At 40.2% G+C, this 21,060-nt stretch overlaps 1 protein-coding gene across 4 annotated transcripts in view; it reads left to right on the forward strand.

Annotated features, from left to right (window-relative positions):
* Positions 1-21,060, forward strand: part of VWF (von Willebrand factor) — a 152,230-nt gene that overhangs the window by 87,110 nt on the left and 44,060 nt on the right. For all 4 annotated transcript variants that reach the window (XM_052690523.1, XM_052690522.1, XM_052690521.1 and 1 more), the window contains exons 31-34: positions 4,951-5,094; positions 6,035-6,199; positions 9,380-9,423; positions 12,219-12,396. In XM_052690523.1, coding sequence (XP_052546483.1) covers positions 4,951-5,094; positions 6,035-6,199; positions 9,380-9,423; positions 12,219-12,396 — 531 coding nt within the window. The remainder of the gene's footprint in view (positions 1-4,950; positions 5,095-6,034; positions 6,200-9,379; positions 9,424-12,218; positions 12,397-21,060) is intronic.

Here is a 21,060-nt window from a genome sequence, read left to right on the forward strand (position 1 = left end):
ATGATGAGCAATACATTCAGGGAGATTAACAACGTGATCAGGTGAGCATTCAAAAACTGCATAAAGAATTCAAAGGAGAGATTGGAAACCTGCTTAAAAATCCCCAGTCCTGTAAAATTAGCAGCTCCTTCTGGAATTGTATGCCACATTGCATGTAAATACCAGGCAACCAGGTACGTATTTCCACCAGTGTTTTCAATTGACTGTATATATCTGTAGCTCCATACAGCAAAGTGGCAAACTTAAGTAATGCCCAGTATGTTTTGAACATTAGAAAAGAAGAAACAGTAGCATGCAGTCCCCAGTCCATTGAAAAACAGTTTCAGAAGAGAATGCGCTTTTTTTTTTTTTTTTTTTTTTTTTTTTACAGAAGCAGAAGAGCAAGGCTCAAAGTTTACAAATACCCTAGAATATTGACAATCTGCCTGGAGTTTTCAAGGTCACATTTTCAGAGAGTACCGGTGAAACAAATGAGCTTTCCCAATGAAGGTCTCTGAGAGCAGAGAGAGAGATTCATTCTGAACAGCTAAAAAGCAACTATTGCCCACATTCTCTACCAAGAATGTCAGGTTTTTTGTCCTTAAAAATCTCTGACTGTGCAGAAGATGAAAAAAAAACAAACAAGAACAACTAATTTTTGAACGGTCTTCTTCAAAACAATAAGAAAAAGATTTTAAAAAGGCTTAATTCTATTTGTCAAAGTTGATAATCAGTATTTCATAAATGTAGGTAAGAGGAGAAAACTTAGGCAGTGACATAATCCCTTCTCTGTCTTTTTTCTTTTTTTTTTTTCTTTTTCCCCTCTTCTCAAATATCTTTGTAGGATATTTTCTATTCTTTTCACCTTAATCTTCATTCCATGTATGACTCTTGCTATGTATAGCAAGGAATCTTAGGGCCAAAATGACTGAAAAATAAACAGTTTGTTAGAACTGTTTTACAGACCTAGAAAGCTTGTATGGGCTGAAGCCTGTATAGGTAAGATATATTCATTTTACAGTTATGTCTAAAATGCTGCACACTCTCTTTCCATATCTTAACATATCTTTGTCCTTTGTGAAATTTATTTCAATGTAAACATTTTACATTTCCTCTGTAAGTACGAAAATGTCAGATTACTGCTATATTGCAGTCTAGTAGTAAGAAAATGTTCAAATGTCAACTGTGGACCAGACTGTTTATTAGTATACTGAGCAGTTTGCTATTACTGGATGTAGAAACTAATGGTTGAGAAGTGACGTACGTCTTCCTGCTTGGTATAGCAAATTTCTGAATGCCTCCAAGTGTTCATTTGATCACATCTTTATACACCTGGCTCTTTTATCTTGAGCTGACTCCAAAATAAGGGTAGAAAGGGTAGAAGAAGATTTGACTATAGTTATAATAATTTTTCCATACATTAAATTGGATATTTGTTTGTTTGTTTTGAAGGAGGTGATTTTGAAATAATTGCTGGCTCTATTACAATAGAACTTGATTTCCTTATTAGAAATCATAAAAATAATGGATTTTTCAGTTTATATATATGCATTAATGTTTCTGCAAACTATCAGAAATAATGGGAGAAATAAAAAGTAGCTGGTTTTACTGGTGACTGCATGAACAACACAGAAGTCAAAGTGGTATTAAAGAACAGGAAAAGCACAAGAGTTCCCAGTACTTTTCACAAATGAATGGAAAAATTAATTTGTAATTCTTACTGTGCAAAAGTTAAACCGCGAGTATATAAAAGTTAAAGTCTGAAATACTTTTTAACAATTATTTATAGAACAGAAGGGAAACCAGTAAATCTCCTGGCATGGGGATCATCCTGGAGTAATCTCAGGGGTTAGAACATAGTTGTATAATTATTTTCTGTATTTTGTTCCTTCCCATAATTATTTATAACTAACATGCCATTCTTAATTGATTTTCATTATCTACAAACATACAGAGAAACTACTATAAAGCAAAAGCACTTGATTATGTGCAAAAGCAATGATTATGTGACAGCTTTTCTTCTGGTCAGGAATCATAAAATAACAGAATCATAGAATGGCTTGGACTGGGAGGGACCTTAAAGACCATCTAGTTGTAACTCCCCTGCCATGGCTTGACCTTCAGTACCTACAGGAATGAGTATCCACAACTTCTCTAGGCAATCTTATCCCACACCTCACTACCCCCCCGAGTAAAGAGTTTTCTCCTAATATCTGGCATAAATTTACTCTCTTTTAGTTTAAAACCATTCGTCCTTTTCTTATCACTATCAGCTGGTGTAAAATGTCAGTCTCCTTCCTGTTCATAAACTCACTTTAGGTACTGGAAGGCCAAAATGAGATCTTCGTGGTGTCTTCTCTTCTCCAGACTGAAAAAGCCCAGCTCCCTTAGCCTTTCTTCATATGAGAGGTGCTCTAGCCCTCTGACCATCTTGTGGTCCTTCCCTGGGCCCATTCCAACATCTCTATGTCTTTCTTGTGCTAAAGAACTTGGACTTGGACACAGTACTCAAGATGAGGCCTCACATAGGCCAAGTAGGTGAATAGTATTTTGTGAGATGGAATCAACATCACCCAATCAATTAAGATATTTTAAAGCATTTTGTTATAAGTAGAAAAACATTCAAAATTTATACATTCAAGGTTTCTACTGAACAGAATCTTTTAAGTGATTTAGTTTCATCTATAAAAAGTAATACTGGAATACTATGTGACCCTCTGTCAACAAATTGCTAGTGGAGGTAAATGAACTAAACAGATGGTGTCTTATAGAAGAAGAGCTCATTTTGGATTGTAATTCTGCACTAAGTCTGATGAAGTCTTACAGGTGTTCCTGAACATTTCCAGCTCTTCTGTTCAATTGTTGGGCATCTATGTGGAGAGATGACACTGAAGATGAGGCTAGGTCTGTAGGGACTAAATAGTGATAATGTTCTAGCAAGGAGGAAGTTGTGTCCAGATTAAGATGGAAAGAGGCTGTCAGGGACTGTAGGATATTGGAGATGAAAGGATGGGCAAAGCAGCAGAATTTGAGAAGATAGTACCACCTTCAAAGCAGTACTGCAACAATGGAGACATTTGGGTGCCTTCTAGATTCCAGGCTAGATTCTTCTGAGGGTTAAGTTCTTCCTGAAGGTCTGATTTCTTAAGATAAAGCTTTGTAGAGTATGCAGTTGTTGTTCTCATGTTGTGTGCTGAATGGGCTTCATAGAGGTTGTCCTTGCAGTAACTTGGTGAAATTATCTTTGCTTCTGTCAGTTAAGAGGGATGAGTAACAAAAAAAAAAAAAAAAAAAAGCAAAATGCAGAGTTATTCTGCACACTTAAACATTTTGCAATTTATTTTGTTGTTAGAGTGGATTGCTGGTGAACTAACTATGATCTGATTTAAAATGTTTTTATTATTCAAAGTTTGTCAGTAAATTTCTTATGCAAGCATATTTCTGCTCAGTAGTTCTTTGAAGATGATTACTCAGAGGAATTAGTATCTCAGGCACTTTTTTTTCACTATTCAGTGTTTTCCCTGAGCATCACATCAGCCATATAGTATCATTTCTGCTTCCTGACCTGATGATTTCCAAATCCAAAGCAGCTTTTAAGATTTTGAACAAAATTTTCTCTGAGTATTCACTTTATTCACAATTAAAGAACACTGGGTACCCATTTTAGCTTGTCTGTTTTTTTTTTTTCATGGGATTGAATTCTCTGGGAACTGAACAACTTCATTGTACCAGTAATGTAGTATGAAATTGTAGTGTTCATTGAAGACAGATCATATAGTCGCTAGATGTCCATGTTATTCTGCAATTGGGAAACAAATACGTTTTCATAGAGTCACAGAAACATGGAATCACCTAGGTTGGAAAAGACCTTAGAGATCATCGAGTCTAACCACAACCTAACTATAGTACCCTAACTCTAACAACCCTCCGCTAAATCATGTCTCTGAGCACCACATCCAAATGGTTTTTAAACACATCCAGGGATGGTACTCAACCACTTCCCTGGGGACCCTATTCCAGTGCTTAGAAACTCTTTCTGTAAAGAAGTGTTTCCTGATAACCAACCTAAACTTACCCTGGTGCAACTTATGCCCATTTCCCTCATCCTGTCTCCTGTCACTAGTGAGAAGAGACCAACCCTGCTCTCTCTGTAACCTGCTTTCAGATATTGAAAGTGAGCAATAAGGTCTCCCCTCAGCCTTCTTTTCCCCAGACTGAACAGCTCCAGTTCCTTCAGTTTCTCCTCATAGGGCATATTCTCCAAGCCCTTCATAAGCATTGTAGCCCTTCTTTGGACCTGCTCCAACACCTCAATGTCCTTTCTCAAGATTAGTCATCTTATTTCCTTTTGTGTAGCACAATGATAACACTTCAGGAAAAGGTCATTACTGAAACAAGAATCATGACTTTATCCTTGTGACTATGGGAAGGCAGTAAGATTTTCAGTCCATCAGAAATTGGGGACATAAGAAAGAATCTTTTGTGTTGGGGTGTATTAGTAATGCTGCTAGGGACTTAGTAGCTTTCTCATGTGGCAACAATAAAAAAGGCACTAAATATTCCTTGAAAAGAAATCCTCTAATATTCCAGTACTCTGTCACCTACTAATAAAACATATGATTTAGTTTTATATCCCTTTCTATGATTCTATGAAAACTCATAATGGTTTCAGTCGGGGGGGGGGGGGGGGGGGGGGGAGGAGTGGGGGAAGACACACTTCCAAGATCATCTAGTTCCAACTGCCCTGCCATTGGCAAGGACAACTCCCACTGGTTGCCCAGGACATCATCTAGCCTGCTCTTGAATGTTTTCAGGGGTGGGACATTAACAGCTTCTCTGAGTAATCTGTTTCAGTGCCTCACCACCCTCTGAGTAAAGAATTTCTTCAATTTACCCTCTTTATTTTAAAACTTATTGTCCTATTACTACAGCTCCCTTCAATCATCTCCTTCATTTATCTTTTATTCTTAGGCAAAGCCATTGACTTTGTAATTCAGAACGCGTTGTCAGAATCCTATGGAGGGAGACCCAGCGCATCAAAGGTGATAATAGTCATTGTGTCAGGGAAATCAGAAGACACCATGGAGACTGCTGCACTCACTGCAAGAATGAACAGTAAATCTCATTTCACTGACCTTATTTTTAAGCAGTTGTTTTTTAAGAGTTATTTCTAAGTAATTCGCTAGAACAAAGGGTGAAAAATTCAGGCACTTGTCTGTAAATTTACTGATACAATCTTACTGTGTCTAAAGTTCAGATAAGAACAGGCCTGAAGAAAATCTTCAGGGTGAAGGCTCCTTTGAATTACTGGTGAGATGAGGACTAATCTGCAGTTTAAGCTGCACAGTTTATATAGACTTCTCAGTCTAATGGCATTTCATATTCTGGTTCGTATGAACAGACAGGCACAACTGAAATGTGATTTAATGCTATAAATTCGACATGGCTGCAATATAGTGAATCTTGAAAGATTCATAAATAAATGAAGGATTTGGTCAGTTTCTGTACTGACTTGTATGGGAACTTGGTTTTGGTATCAGTGTTTTTTCAAGTTTTCTGGATGTAGCTTCTGTATCTCAGTTTCTTCAGGTATTCAACTGAGAAACAGTGGCTTCATTTGTTGATTGCTTTGGGAGTTCTTGAATAAGGCATGGTCTAAGTAACAACTGTTATATTCTAGCTAAATAAGTTGGAAATAATCCGATTGCAATCTAAATACAGGATGAAAAATTTCCATATGTTGTTTTCTTATCTGGAAAATGTGAGGATGTTGCCAGTAAATCTGTACCTGCATTCTGTTGACTTTACAGAATATTATTATGTTTGTGATTTCATTTTAGCTAACACTAATTAAAACATTGCAATTTCTACCTTAGATTGCTTTTAGTTTATGTCAAGGGAGTAGTATAAGTAATATGTAGAAAATTAACTGTTGAAAGAAAACGTTCCTAGTAAATTTTTTAGGGAAAAAAAAAAAAAAAAGAAAAAAAAAAAAAGAGAGAGAGAGAGAGAAATCTGCATTATCTACTGAAAATCTTTTATTATCTTATTCCAGAGGTGTCCCTGTTTCCGATTGGAGTTGGTAATGGGTATGATGAACAACAACTCAGGACTTTGACTGGGCCATCGGCTGTTAATAGAATCATGAAACTCCAGAATTTTGAAGACTTATCCACCATGGTCACATTAAATAGTGAATTTATCAATAAAGTGTGCATGGGTATGTCCAGTATAATTGTGGCTTCGTAATTTGAGCAAAAACAGAAGTTGAAACACAATAAGCAACAAAAGAGCTACAGTGTGCTGAAATGTTTCTACCTATTTAAATGAGTGTAACTTTCACTTAATTTCAGGCAAGAATCCAATGATTTTTCCTGAGCTGAGAACTCAGACTAGATCTCCTTTGATAATGTTTCAATGACATTCTTAAAAATTGCTAACGTATGTCACCGCTATCACTTAAGTGGAAAACTGAATTTGAGGCCTTTTAGCATGTATCCAACTTCTATTCCAATTAATGAGTTCTTTGCAAGCTTTTAAACTGCAAGAGCTTAAACTTTCATGTACCATCTCCTTTATAATGATGACTGGTTTCTAATCGAAGGACACCAGAAAAGCTCAACTGGTCATAAATGAATGGGACATGCTTCAAAGTGTTGTGTTGTTGTGTCCAGTTCTGGGCTCCTCAGTACAAAAAAAATAAAATAAAATAGGATTCTCCTGGAAAAGGTCCAGTGGAGGGCAATAAAGAAAATAAAGGGCTTGGAGCACCTCTGTTACGAGGAATTGCTGAGCAACCTGGGTCTGTTCAGCCTTGAGAAAAGAAGACTCAGAGGAGATCTGATAGATAAATATTTAGATAAATATCTAAACTGTGGGAGATGAAGGAACATGGTCAGACTATTTCAGTGGTGTGTGGCCATAAAACAAGGGGAAATGGCCACAAATAGGAGCATAGGAAATTCCACACAAATGTGTGTAAGAACTTCTTCAAGGTAAGGGTGATAGATCACTGGAACAGGCTGCCTGGGGGGTGTGGATTCTCCTTCTCTGAAGATATTCATGACCCACATGGATGCCTACCTGTGCAACCTGGTCTAAGGAGCCTGGTTCGGCAGCAGGGTTGGACTAGATGATCTCTAGAGGTCCCTTTCAGCCCCTACAAGTCTGATTCTATGATTCAAAATGTTAAAAGTTGTGAGTAAAGATTTCAAATAGCATTCTTTTCTGCACAGATCTAAGCTGTGGTATCTGTCTGTCTACAAAGAATTTAACCAAAGTGTAAAAGGAAGAGTAAGAAAGACTTAACTGTTTCTAGGGAAAAAAAAAACAAATAAACAAGTACTGTAATGTATGGGAAAGAAGTGCAAAATATTTTAAAATATTAGAATATTAATATTTTTATAAGTTAATTCATGTATTTGTAAATAGTTCTCTTGCTAACAAAATTTACCTAAAAATTTCATTTCAACTCTTGGCATTATTTTACTTGTTTTGCCTCCTTGGTCTGTGTATATATAGGTATTTATTTGTCCTGTTTTATTATTACATCCATCAAAATAGCATCTATGTAACCTCTTTGCAAGCCAGTATCTCATTGTGTTAGTCACTGCAGAGTTTTTTTTACCAGCTTTAGTAGTGCTTATGTCTCCATTAAAATAACAGCCAAATACTTCCATGAGGAAGTTGCAGGTTGTGCACAGTTCAGCTTTGAGATATCCAATTAATCTCCACTGAGATCACTTCTGGCATTATAAAACCTCCCCAGAGCATCAAACAGCTGCCATTTTTTCTATTTTCTTTTAAATAAGCTTTTGAAGAACCACTTCCTCTCCTCACAGTATAAAATGTCTGATGTTCTTACCCTAAATTACATTGATATAGGATGAGGAGCAGGAATTTGAAAACAGTAGCTATTTTCTTATTGCAATATGTGCTATAATAGACAGGTGGAAACTTCATTTAATTATAAAACCACATCCAGCTTTTCTAACAAACAAATTGTATGATAAAAAAATTTGAATATAAATCTGAGAAATCTGGCTCTTTCTGTTGCTGGTAAAACCATCTTTATGGAGTGTGAAATGATTACCTTTTTTTTCCTTCTTTTTTTCCCCCTTTATTTAATCTTATTTAATTTTCTTATAGTCCATAAAGTAATATTGAGCCTGTAGTCGAATTTCTTGTACAGAGAGTCTGTTTTTTTGTTTTTGTTTTTTTGTTTTTTGCTTTTAATGGAAGCATACCAAGAATAATACTATTAAAATATTTAAAAGACTTCCCAAATGCTTTCAAAATGTATTACTTTCCTGGAAAAGAGCATATAAGGTATATATCTAGCATAATTCAGTAACGCATATAGAATTTTCTAGTCAGTGTTTTAATTTCCTGGATGCATGCTCATCCCACAGCACTTACATATCATTCCTCTTAACTTCAGGTATGTCATGAAAGCACATTAGCATGGAAACTATAATTTCGAAGCGGGTTTGTGAACATCTAAACATTTATAGAAAAAAAATTACACATAACAGTATTATCTGAATGTAATGAGACTAAATGTATTTTTAGTACAGCTGTTCTCATATTTATACTACTTGCACTTTTATACTAGTTGCTGACACTTTGTTTCAGGTTACCCTCTGTATTTTTCCTTCTGCATTGAATAAATATGTCTGTGTGGAAATTCTTATTATTTATTAATTAGCAGAGATATTTCTGATTCAGCAAAGAAATAAGACTGGAGCATTTCTTAGAGCTTAAGCTATGATCTTTTAAGGACCATCTAGGCAGAAATCCACGTCAATACAAGGAAAAATTACAGCCTAAGTGGTTCAATACCTGTTGTTCACAAGGTATTTTCAGGACCAATGCCATTGTAGAAGTAAGGTAAAGCTAGCAGTAGGAAAGTATACTGCTTTGACAAGAAGTATACATTCTTTGACTTTCTTTTGTACATTTTGGGAAAATGCCTGCGATATTCAGGTAGGAAATTCAGACAGAGATTTCACAGCTGAGAACAGAAACACTTCCTACAGTCTGCAGGGGAACTGTTAGGCCACAACTTGAACTGGTGATTGAGCACCTGGTGAAGGAGTGTGGCTGGCCTAGAGAGCACAGACAAATTGTTTGCACGTATGACTGCTTGTTGAAAAGTAGTGGTGCATAGCCAAAGAGCCCTTTCATCTGTGAGTGAACTCTACTCTTTTTTCTGTATATGACTGTTGAATGCTTTGCCTGGTATCACATAGAACCTGTCACAAGCAATTCTGCTATTTTGTGATCAGGATGTAGTCTAATTCACACTTTTAATTAAATAGTCTGTATTTTGGCAGACATTGCCTTTATTAAGCTTTGGTAAGGGAGAAAGGTTGATAAAAAATATTTGTTTCTCTTTCAGATCCTGTCAGAGAATGTATAGATGAGGATGGAAACAAAAAGAAAGTAAGTTTACTGCTTGTGGCGTCCATGTGGTTTTCAAGTTACAAAGTTCATGCAGGATGATGAATACCTGAATAGATGTTCTGAAACAAGATGTATTGGCTAATATTAAGGTTTTCTTTCTGAGAATAATTTTTGAGGAAGAAAACAGTGGCTTTTGAACTGACAGGAGGCTTTTATGCACACCAAGGAGAATTAATCCAAGGACACCTGATCTTGTAGTATGTTGAATGTGACTGAAGGCAGTGTAGAGCCAAAATATTACGTCTGCCTTCCCTGAAAAAGAAAAAATGTACTTCCATCACCTGGTAAAAACTTCTAGGAAAGCTATATATGCCCAAAAATTACGTGTAAAGAGGAAGGTAACATTACTGTCCAAACTTCTAGAAAGTGCAAGTACCTCCTCCCTATGGAAATTTCATTCAGATAATTATTATGTGATAATTTTCTCTCTAGGAAAATTCATGTCTTCTTAAGGCATTTCTGAATTGAAATCAGAGTTCTTAGCATTTGTTTGCATAAAATCTTCTATTAATCCTGAGAAAATTATCAGAATTTTTAGCAAAATTGCCTGCTCTCTTGAAAGTGATCCTCTGTAGGGAGTGATGTAAATACTACAAATGATTCAGATCTCAGGTGAGACACCAAAGTTGTTAAGTCTAGATGATGCTTCAAGCATTCTAAAATGTAAGCATAAGTTTGTACAACCTTGTATGTTTTAGTGTCAGTTATGTGTTCTACTCTGATTTATTTTGAAATTTCAATACATTAAGAAGTATCTTGATTTTTTTCTCTTAAATGACTGTAAGGAAGGATGTAGCTAATAAGGAAATTCTTTTGAACTACTTAGACTCAGGAAATACGTCAGTTGCTCCAAAAGCAATGCCTCCTATTTATTTCCGTAGAAACTACAACACATTCAAAGAGCTATGATTATACTATATGATAGAGCAAATTCTTAGCCACAGAATGCTATTTCTCAACATAGTCACCACCATTAGCTATGCATTTTCACCAGCAGTGAACAGAATTTTGTATCTTTGCATCATATTCTTCATGTGCCAGATTCTATTTGTCAGTTTGTCCTGCTGCCATTTGTCACATGGCAACAAAATTTAATGAAATATTGTCATGAAAATTCAACCTGTACTGCCATACCACTGACATCTGCCTCTGATACCATGATACATGATAAAATCGGAGGTATTACTTTGAATCTATTTGAGTTTTTGGTATTCATGCCCTGTGGTGAGTTCAAATAACTCTAAATGCAAGCTGTGTAGAGAGCCACTGTTTAAATATGATTTGAATTTGCTGAATGCCAGAATATGAGAATGATTGTGTTTTTTTAAAATGTAATTTATTCTTTTTGGTACTCTTCCTCTGATGCTTTTAAACAAGATTGCAAGTGGCAACTGAAGTGTTAATATTTGTCTTAGTAATATCTCATCATGAAGAATTTGTTTAACTATCTTCTGATGGATTAGCAGTTAAGACTAGATGGTTCTAGTAGTCTTTCCAACTGTAATGATTCTGATTCTATGATTTCTAGCAATAGTAATCACATTCCTAAACTAGTGGTTGCCATAACAAAACTTTTCTAGTATTGCTCAGTATTAAGTTTAGAGAAAAACAACCAACCAGCAAAAACCTTGACTTAATTAAAAGCTGGCAAATGATAAATCCAGTCCAGGCACATGACTGTTTTCTGTGGATCCACAGTAATAGAAAGTGTACATCTATGTCCACATGTTCAGAGCTCCCTCAAAGAGGAAGTCTAAATCTTCTTCTGGTCCATCTCTTTTCAGTAGATTTCTACTTACCTATTGAGGTTTTGCTTTCCTTCTATTCTACTTTTGCTTCTATGATTTCATATTAATTGTGATTTAGGATTTTTTCTCTTTGAAACCCCTGAGTTTTTGTCTGCACTAAAATTCTTGATTTTGTTTGGATCCCTCAATTGATATTTTCATTTTAATGTGGTGTGCTTTGTTGGACAAGGAGTCCAGATCTGAGATGTTTTTCAGTTGATGTACTATGAAGGATTGAAATAAGAAAAAAGAAATTAAATACATATGGAAGCCAGAGAATCCTTTGCCAGTCTTGCACAGCTGTATATGTAACCTTCCAGGTGCCCTACTTTCACTGAGTTGTAGGCAAAGGCATCATAATTTAAAAAAAAAAACAAAAAACATTCAATTTGCTATAAATATTTTTTTTCCATACTTAAAGTTCCTTACAATTCTGTCTCACAACACCCTCTAGGTTCACAAGCCTGAAAAGTATCAAGTCACTTTCAGGCCAGCTTCCCTTCCCAAATCCTGAAACATGAGAAGCTTACACAGTCATTCAAGTCATATTTAATGTGTGTTGTTGTGGATGCAAATCTGACAGTTCTCTTTTAGACCTGATGGCATGTAGTAGCTCAAAGATACAGGATGGTTATAGGACGGTTAAACTAAAAATAGATGTAGTACTAGATAATTCATTCTGTTGTGGCAAAATGCCTCCTATTCTAGACTATTATATTTTGCTTGGAATTTCAAAAGTCTATTTCCTGCAGTGGTGCTACATTTAACTTTCTCTTGCTCATAAAGTCCTTAATACATTCATTCTATTATTTAGTGATTCAAAGCTTATTTGAGTAGCATTTCTATAACTGCTATTTTGTGAGCTAGATGGAGATTATAAATTGCAGTGTGGTAGAAGGCAAATTTTGCATTTTTCTCCCTTCAACATTCCTCAAGCTCCAAGTGATGTTCTTTTCAATAGTTAAATATTAACGTCTCTTTATCTAGCCTGGTGACAAATGGACATTACTAGATCAGTGCCACACTGTGACGTGCTTCCCAGGTGATTACACAGTTTTGGAGACTCACCAAATTAATTGTGAGAGGATGCCAAAACCTGTGTGTCACAGCAATCTTCCGGCTGTTAAGGTTGAAGAGACTTGTGGCTGCCGATGGATGTGTCCATGTAAGTATCTATTTTTGCATACATATCTCCCCTTGTCATCACTTGAAATATTTATCAGAAAGGTAATGCTGAATTCACTGAAGATACGGTTGCATTTCTACAGTCCAGTTGTATACGCTATTACAGCTAAAATTTATAAAAATATCAGAATGGAACCTAGAGGTGTTTCCTGTAGCATTTTCAACCTGTTTAAAGCCTAAATTTCTCCTGTTTGTTGAATTTCACTGACCTTGAGGTGCTAAAAGAAGTGCATAATTCAACATAATTCTTAAAACTGGGTTTGTATTTCAAGTTGTAGGATTACTTTTCAAAGTAAATCAGAACCCTCAGAATGTATTGGAATATATACACCTCCTCTTTATAATGCATGATTTCAACTTAAAATATCCTCTGTAGAACTGGGTGTTTTAAGAACAATTCCTAGTTCATTGTCTTCTTCAGAAACAACATAGTTGTTTTGATATAAATAATTGAGAAGGAAATATTCCAGCTGAAACATCTTAAATATTTTAGAGAGTTTTAAAGACAGTCTTAATGATATCTACCTATAGAAACTGTATCTGTCCTGATCTTCTTGATCCCAAGTGTGTTAATACCAATATGAGGACATTACTCTTGGCATTGAAATCATTTATTCCTAAAGAATTTCTGATGATTTGAAATTAAAATTGACATTTGTGTCATTAGTCAGTTGTTATGAAGTGGTCTGCAGTTCACTTCAGATTGCTGCTGCTTAACAGAAGCTAATGTTTGTGTAGCTCTTTATTAATTTAATGGACCAGAATTTAATTTCCCAAGATGATACACCTTGTGATCCTACTTAGTGAAACTAGGTTGATACTGTAATTAATGCCAACATCTGCAATAAATCAGAAACTCACAACAATTTGTAAGATTTACAAATGAGATAGCAGGGAGATTACTGGGAGGTCAGAATTTCTTTGTTGTTACTGGTGGAGTTTGGCTAGGCACTCTGTTCTGCAGGAGCATATCAGTGTGTGTTTTGTCGACTGAAACTGAGTGAGGTAGTAGTTATTTAGACAGAATCACAGAATCACAGAATCACAGAATCACAGAATCACCCGGGTTGGAAGGGACCTCAAGGATCATGTAGTTCCAACCCCTCTGCCTAGCAGGGCCACCAAACGTACACATTCAGATCAGGTTGCCCAGGACCCCGTCCAACCTGGCCTTGAACACGTCCAAGGACGGGGCATCCACAACCTCCCTGGGCAGCCCGTTCCAGGGCCTAACTACTCTCCTTGTAAAGAACTTCCCCCTAACATCCAACCTAAATCTTCCCTCCTTCAACTTGGATCCATTTCCCCTAGTCCTGCTGTTGTCAGCCCTTTTGAAGAGTTTACTCCCCTCCTGGGTGTAGGCTCCCTTCAGGTATTGATAGGCTGCAATGAGGTCACTCCGCAGCCTTCTCTTCTCCAGGCTGAACAAGCCCAACTCCCTCAGCCTGTCCTCATAGGGGAGGTGCTCCAGCCCCCTGATCATCTTAGTCACCCTCCTCTGGACCCTTTCCAAGATCTCTATGTCTTTCTTGTACTGAGGGCTCCACACCTGGACACAGTACTCCAGATGGGGCCTCACAAGAGCCGAGTAGAGAGGCCTCCCTCTCCCTGCTGACCACCCCTCTCCTGATGGAGCCCAGGATCCCATTTGCCTTTCGAGCTGCCAGAGCGCACTGCTGGCTCATGTTAAGTCTCTCATCCATCAGGACCCCCAGGTCCTTCTCTGCCGAGCTGCTCTCAAGGCCCACTCCTCCCAGCCTGTACGGGTGCCTGGGATTCTTCCGGCCCAAATGCAAAACCTTGCACTTTGCCGTGTTGAACCTCATTAGGTTCACCCGAGCCCAGTCCTCCAGCCTGTCGAGGTCCCTCTGAATGGCATCCTTTCCTTCCACCGTATCAACCTCACCACTCAGCTTGGTGTCGTCAGCAAACTTGCTGAGGGTGCACTCAATTCCCTCATCGATGTCATTAATAAAGATGTTAAAGAGCACCGGTCCCAAGACAGACCCTTAGGGGACACCACTTGTTACAGGCCTCCACCTGGACATAGAGCCATTGACCACCACCCTCTGTCTGCGGCCTTTCAACCAATTGCTTATCCATTGGGTCGTCCACCCATCAAATCCACTTCCCTCCAATTTGGAGATGAGGATGTGGTGTGTGGAGGAATGGCTACGTGACAAAGGGCACATAAGCAGGGTACCGCTCACTGATCACGAGCTGGAGGGTTACAGAACCTAGCTTGTCTAAATTGTTAACGTAGCAAGGACACAGGACATGGTGGATACAAAGAAACAGAAGCAATATCTAAGGAATGAAGAACAGGCATAAGATGGGAGGGATTGGCATTCAGCTTTAAGCACCAATGATGAGCTCGCTTTTGCACTATGTATGAGGATCATTAAGACCTGTATAAAAGAGAATCTTTGGTAATCAATAAACGTGACTTGCTGACCATGATAGCATGAGGCTTGTCTCCCGCGGCTCCTTTCAACAAATGGTGACCCTGACGTGATACAAGGGCGGCCAAGGATAAAGGAGCCCCGTTGGGTTCGGGTCCTGCGGCAACCCAGGACGACGATAAAAGCAAGGTGCTTCGCGTCCTGAGCGACCACATCGGTGGGCTCAGCCGATACGTGCTGCCGAAGCCTGGAGGGTTGCAACAGCGCGCGCTGAAAAATAGAGGTAATGGATAGGCAAGCAGCATATGATTTATTTTCCCTTTTCCTATGTCGCAGACAGGTCAAGGGTATAGATTTAGATAAGGAACTCCCTCAACTGTTACAACATGCCGTGTCTTGCGGGTTTTTCACTAATCCACATACTGTGCATGAGTTAGGAGAATGGAGGAGGTACGGGGATAAGTTATGGGAATTGGTTTTGAATGACGATAAATCAGCTAAAAGGATGAGTAAGTTGTGGAAAGTGGTGCAGGATGAGATACTAAAGAGTCAGGCGGAGAAACGGGCGGCTCAGGGAGCACAGGCAGTGCAACAGAAAAATCAGGATTATGGGGCAGAGGCTGGTGCCCCGAATCCGCCGGCGTTTGCCACAGTGCATGTCGCCACGCCTGTTGCGCCCTCAGCCCCCCCGGTGAGTCAGGAGGGCGATCCCCCGCAGAGCGCCGTTTCAGTTCCCGAACTGCCGTCAGAACGGGCGAGTGTGGATCCTGTTTCAGGGGCAGAATCGGAGTTGTTTGAGGCAATGGCCAGAGAACGGCGAGAGTTATGGGCTTGCTTGGCCAGGGAGGGACTTGCGACTGGCGATGCTGATCTGGTAGAGGCGGCTGGTGAGAATTTAGCTTTTCCAGTTCTGTTCACCCAGAACCCTCAAGGCGGTTTGAACGCTGAGATTCGGACTCTGGACTGGAAATTGCTATCTCAACTACGCGCCACCGTAGGGAGTTATGGGGTTGCGAGTGAACCAGTAAATCAAATGCTTGAATTTCTTTTTAATGCGCATATTTTACTCCCGACGGATATCAGGAGTATTGCCCGTTTGATATACTCCCCACATCAATTGCTCCTTTTTAATGCACATTGGCAGCATGAGGCTTCTGCATCGGCATCGATTCAAAGGGGGCCCGGGGACCCCCTCCAGGGCATCACTGCAGAACAGTTAATGGGCTTAGGACCGTGGGTTCGGATAGAGGCTCAGGCTACCGCGGGTCCTGATGTGCTGCGAGAGGCGATGACCGTGCAATGCGTGCTATGAAACGAATTAAGTCTCCAGGTGGGACGCCCATATACATGGGAATTAAACAGAATAGGGATGAACCCTTAGGCGCCTTCGTGGACAGGCTAATGGACGCCATTACAAAGGCAGGCGTCCCAGATTACATGCAAGGGCCTTTACTTAAGCAGTGTATCCTACAAAATGGTGGTCCGACTACTCGTACATTATTGAATTCCATGCCTGGTGACTGGTCCTTGCCCGATTTGTTAGAGAAAGCAGCAAACACGCCCACCGGCACGCAGGCGTTACTGGTTAGTGCTATAGAGAGGCTAGGGGAGGGGATAAAGGAGCAGGCTCGACTCTTGCAGAAACACTCTGAAAGCTCCCAAGCGCAAGTGTTGGCGGCTCTTGCGCCCCTCCAGGCGGCAGCTCTCAGCCCCCGGTCAACTAACAATTCCTGCATACGCTGCTACCGCTGTGGCAACCAAGGACATGTTCGCAAAGAATGTCAAGCTTCTGGAGTCTGGTGCAAAAAGTGCCACTCGACTACGCACAATACCAGCATGTGAAAGCGGCGGATGGGAAACTTCAAGCACAGCGCGAACAGCAGCCGCGCCCAGACACAAATAGCCGCTGACATGGCACCGAGCAACAACAATCAACGCTCCAACCCCAACCTGCCACTAGGGGAAGCCTCGGCCTGGACATGGCAGCCTCAGTAGACGTGGTCGTATTGACGTCACAGCCTCACAAGGTTCCCACAGGCATCTTTGGCCCTGTTAACATAAATGGACAAATTATGGGAGGACTCTTAATAGGCCGCTCATCTGCAAGCATGATTGGAGTATTTGTTATACCCGGAATAATTGACGCAGACTATCAAGGCGAAATTATGATAATGATCCACACACCATATCCGCCAATAAAAATTCTAAAAGGTTCAGAGTGGATCCCTGCTCGCTGGACAAGACCCGCAGAGTCACCTCACCCTGGAGAGGACGACGATCGCGTACGTTGAAAGCTGTTTGCAGCTACTGGAAGACCCCCACCTTTCGCTCGTACTTTCGATCTGGCTGTCCATCAAAGAACATCTGCGTGAACCGTTTTCTGAACTCTACTACCCATACCGCGAGTTGGCGTGGGCAGTAAGTCAACTGCGGGGTCCTATTCCAACCAAGTCGGGGTGCTGGGGCTGTAATAGCCTGCTTCATAGCTCTCAGATTCAATTCATCTGTGGCGGCTGCGGTGCCTTGGCCTGGCTCCCTCACGCTCACTTCTGGCACCCCCACCACGCATTGTGGTGTCGTCATTGTTCGTGGACGTGGTGGTCTATTAACGCAGAAGACGAGGGCCTGGACCCGGAAACTCCAGGCCATTCCGCCTGGCACCTGACCCATCTTGCCAGTCGAGCTTTGGTTGTTAGAAGGTCCCGAATTATCAATTACCAATGTCCCCAGGGCCGACGGGCCCCAGCTGCCTAGCCCTATTGGTATGGCCATTATTAAGCTATGCCATGTGGGCTCCAGTCCAGCCCAAGGAGAATATTTGGGTTACCCTGGCTAATAAGACTGGCCAAGACGCCATTTTTCTAGCCTTAACAACCCCCGGGAATCCCTTTTCTACCTGCCTGGTGGGTATCCCGTTAGACGAGCCCCCTTGCCCACACAAGGCTACGTCCTGTCAGCCAAACAACACCCAGCATTATGCAGATAATTGGGATTCCCAGGTACCATACTTCCCGTCATCTCCCCTAGAACGCCAAGAGTTGGAAATTTTGGGTTCGATTCGGACTGACTGGTGCGTTTTCTTTAACTGGACCAGTGTGTATCGGGCCGGTCCTACAGGTAGACAAGCAAACCAGTCATACCCTATAAGCGTCAACTCTAGCATTCCGGTGTACAGAAATACATTGGCATGGTGCAACTACACAAGTAATAATGTCTCCCGATCATCCAATAGCCCTATAACATTACCCTACGGAATATTCCTGATGTGTGGTGATCGGGCTTGGCCGGGTATACCCTCCAAGATCGAAGGGGGTCCATGCACCCTAGGTCGCCTCACATTGTTAACACCCAATACATCTATGATTCTGCAAGCCTATAGAAGTTACTCAAAGGGCTTCTCTAGGGTTAAGCGGGTTGCTCATGTGTTTGCAAAGGATTGCGATGACAACCTTAACTTCTGGAATTTTGAAGAAAGGTTTTTCTCCTCCCTACTAGCGCATGGGGTGGCTAGTGCTAAAGCTCTATCCAGCCTTAATAAGCTAGGTTGCTGGCTCACTAAGCAAACAAATGCCACCTCAGAAGCACTATCTCAGTTGTTAATGGATGCGGATTCAGTACGGCATGCCACGCTTCAAAATAGAGCAGCAATAGATTTTCTGCTTCTAGCACAAGGGCACGGGTGTGAGGACTTTGAGGGTATGTGTTGTATGAACCTATCTGATCATTCAACATCCATACATCAGCAAATACAACAGCTACATGAGCTAACAAGCCATCTGCAGGTTAATTCTGGCTTTGGCCTTGACGATTGGCTGAAAGGCCTGGGCTTGGGGCCCTGGCTAACCTCCCTCTTACAACACCTGATTGTATTTGGTCTCACGGTATTGGCCATGGTATTGTTACTCCCTTGTATTTTCAAATGCTTGCAAAATGCCCTCATGCATATAGTTGATTCTAGGACCAGTGTTTCATTGATCGCTTCTAAAGAAAACGGGGGAATTGTGGAGGAATGGCTACGTGACAAAGGGCACATAAGCAGGGTACCGCTCACTGATCACGAGCTGGAGGGTTACAGAACCTAGCTTGTCTAAATTGTTAACGTAGCAAGGACACAGGACATGGTGGATACAAAGAAACAGAAGCAATATCTAAGGAATGAAGAACAGGCATAAGATGGGAGGGATTGGCATTCAGCTTTAAGCACCAATGATGAGCTCGCTTTTGCACTATGTATGAGGATCATTAAGACCTGTATAAAAGAGAATCTTTGGTAATCAATAAACGTGACTTGCTGACCATGATAGCATGAGGCTTGTCTCCCGCGGCTCCTTTCAACAGTGGTGGGGGACCATGTCAAAGGCCTTGCTCAGGTCCAGGTAAATGACATCGGTCGCCTTCCCTTCGTCCACCAATGCCGTCACTCCATCATAGAAGGCCACAAGATTAGTTAGGCATTAGTTAGGCATGACCTTCCTTTGGTGAAGACAGTGCCATTTCTGTGGCATTTCAGTGCCAGTTTTTTTGACAGTGAAGCAACAGAATTTGTTTCTTCTACTTTAATTGTGTAAAAATTGCTGTTAATGTAATCTCATATAATTATGCAATGATTTGGTTTGGAAGGGACCCTAAGGCCCTTCTAGTTCCAACCTTCTACCAGATCAGGTTGCCCAGGGTGCTATCCAAGCCTGGCCTTGAACACTTGTAGGGATCAGGCATCCTCAGTTTCTCTGGGGTTCTTGTTTCAGTGATTCACCACCCTTATGGTGAAGAATTTCTTCCTAACTTCTGATATAAATCTACCATTTTTTAGTTTAAAACTGATACTCCTTGTCCCATCACTCCATAATCAAGAATTTCTTCCCATCTTTCTTGTAGTACCCATTTAGTACTGAAAGGCCACAATAAGGTCTTCCCTGAGCCTTTTCCTCTCTAGACTAAATAATACCAACTTTCTCTGCCTGTCTTCACAGGAGAGATGCAACAATTTGAGGAAGAAAGTTAATTTACTACATATGATATTGGAATGCAAGACAAAATATAGTACACTATAATTGGAATTGAAGCTAATAAATCAATGAGAGAGTGTCCAGAAAACTGAAGGCCTTGCTCTAATACTGAGATGGATAGGGAGCACAAACTGCAGACGGCAGAGGAATATCTCATGACTTGCAAACATTTTTGTCTTTCCCTCTAAACGGAGAATGGAAACAGAACAGTGAAAGTATTCTGTAATATGTAATTCTTCTTGTCTTCTGAGAACCAGGTACTTGGAAATGTCAGCGGTCCATGGAACTGGAGCATTAACTCTTTAACTCCCAGTGTGCTATATGATGTTATGATGTACAACAACAATAACAAACATCAGAAAACTATGACATTCCACCCCTTACTCAACATCACTAAATTATACTTGATATACACATAAACAAACAATAGTTAACATGCATTAAAAACACACATACATATACATACATGGAATTACTGACTGTACTCCCCTGACATCAAATTCCCTTGTGGTACACATTCAACATTCCCATTTTTCTGTATCACCCACCAAGTGGACACAGGTCCCTGAGCAAACACAGTTCCTTGGAGAGGTTTGGCCTTTCCAGAAGCTGGAAAGACCCAAACCACTTTTTCCAACATGCTCTTTACATTATCTCCCTCTACAGTTTGTAGGAAGCTGGACTGGGTAGGAACACTGTGACTGATAGATCCTTGAGTTTTGACCAACCAGGTGTCTTCTTCCAAATGCTTCTTCTACTGCTTTAGTGTTGCACTATGCATTGCTTGCAACATAGTTTTAAAAAACCCATTGTGTCATTCAATTTTACCAGAAGCTGGTGCACGATAGGGAATATGATAAATCCACTCAATGCCATGGTCTTTGGCCCAAGTATTTATGAGAGAATTTTTATAATGAGTCCCATTATCTGTCTCAATTCTTTCTGGAGTGCCATGTTGCCATAGGACTTGTTTCTTGAGACTGAGTATGGTATTTTGGGTGGAAACATGGGATACTACATGTGTTTCAAGCCACCCAGTGGTTGCCTCCACCATGGTAAGCACTTAACATTAAAGGTTTGTGGCAAGGAGATATAATCAACCTTATCTATCAGTTGCCTGCCTGTCCCTCAAGAAATCACACCCTGAGAAATTGAAATGCCCCATTTTGAATCACTATTCTTTTTCTTCTTTCTTCTTCTTCTCATTTAATTATTTTCATAAATTTAGGGGGAAAA

This window comes from Tympanuchus pallidicinctus, unplaced genomic scaffold (genome assembly GCF_026119805.1).
Source record: "Tympanuchus pallidicinctus isolate F22 unplaced genomic scaffold, pur_lepc_1.0 scaffold27, whole genome shotgun sequence".
Lineage (NCBI taxonomy): Eukaryota > Metazoa > Chordata > Aves > Galliformes > Phasianidae > Tympanuchus > Tympanuchus pallidicinctus.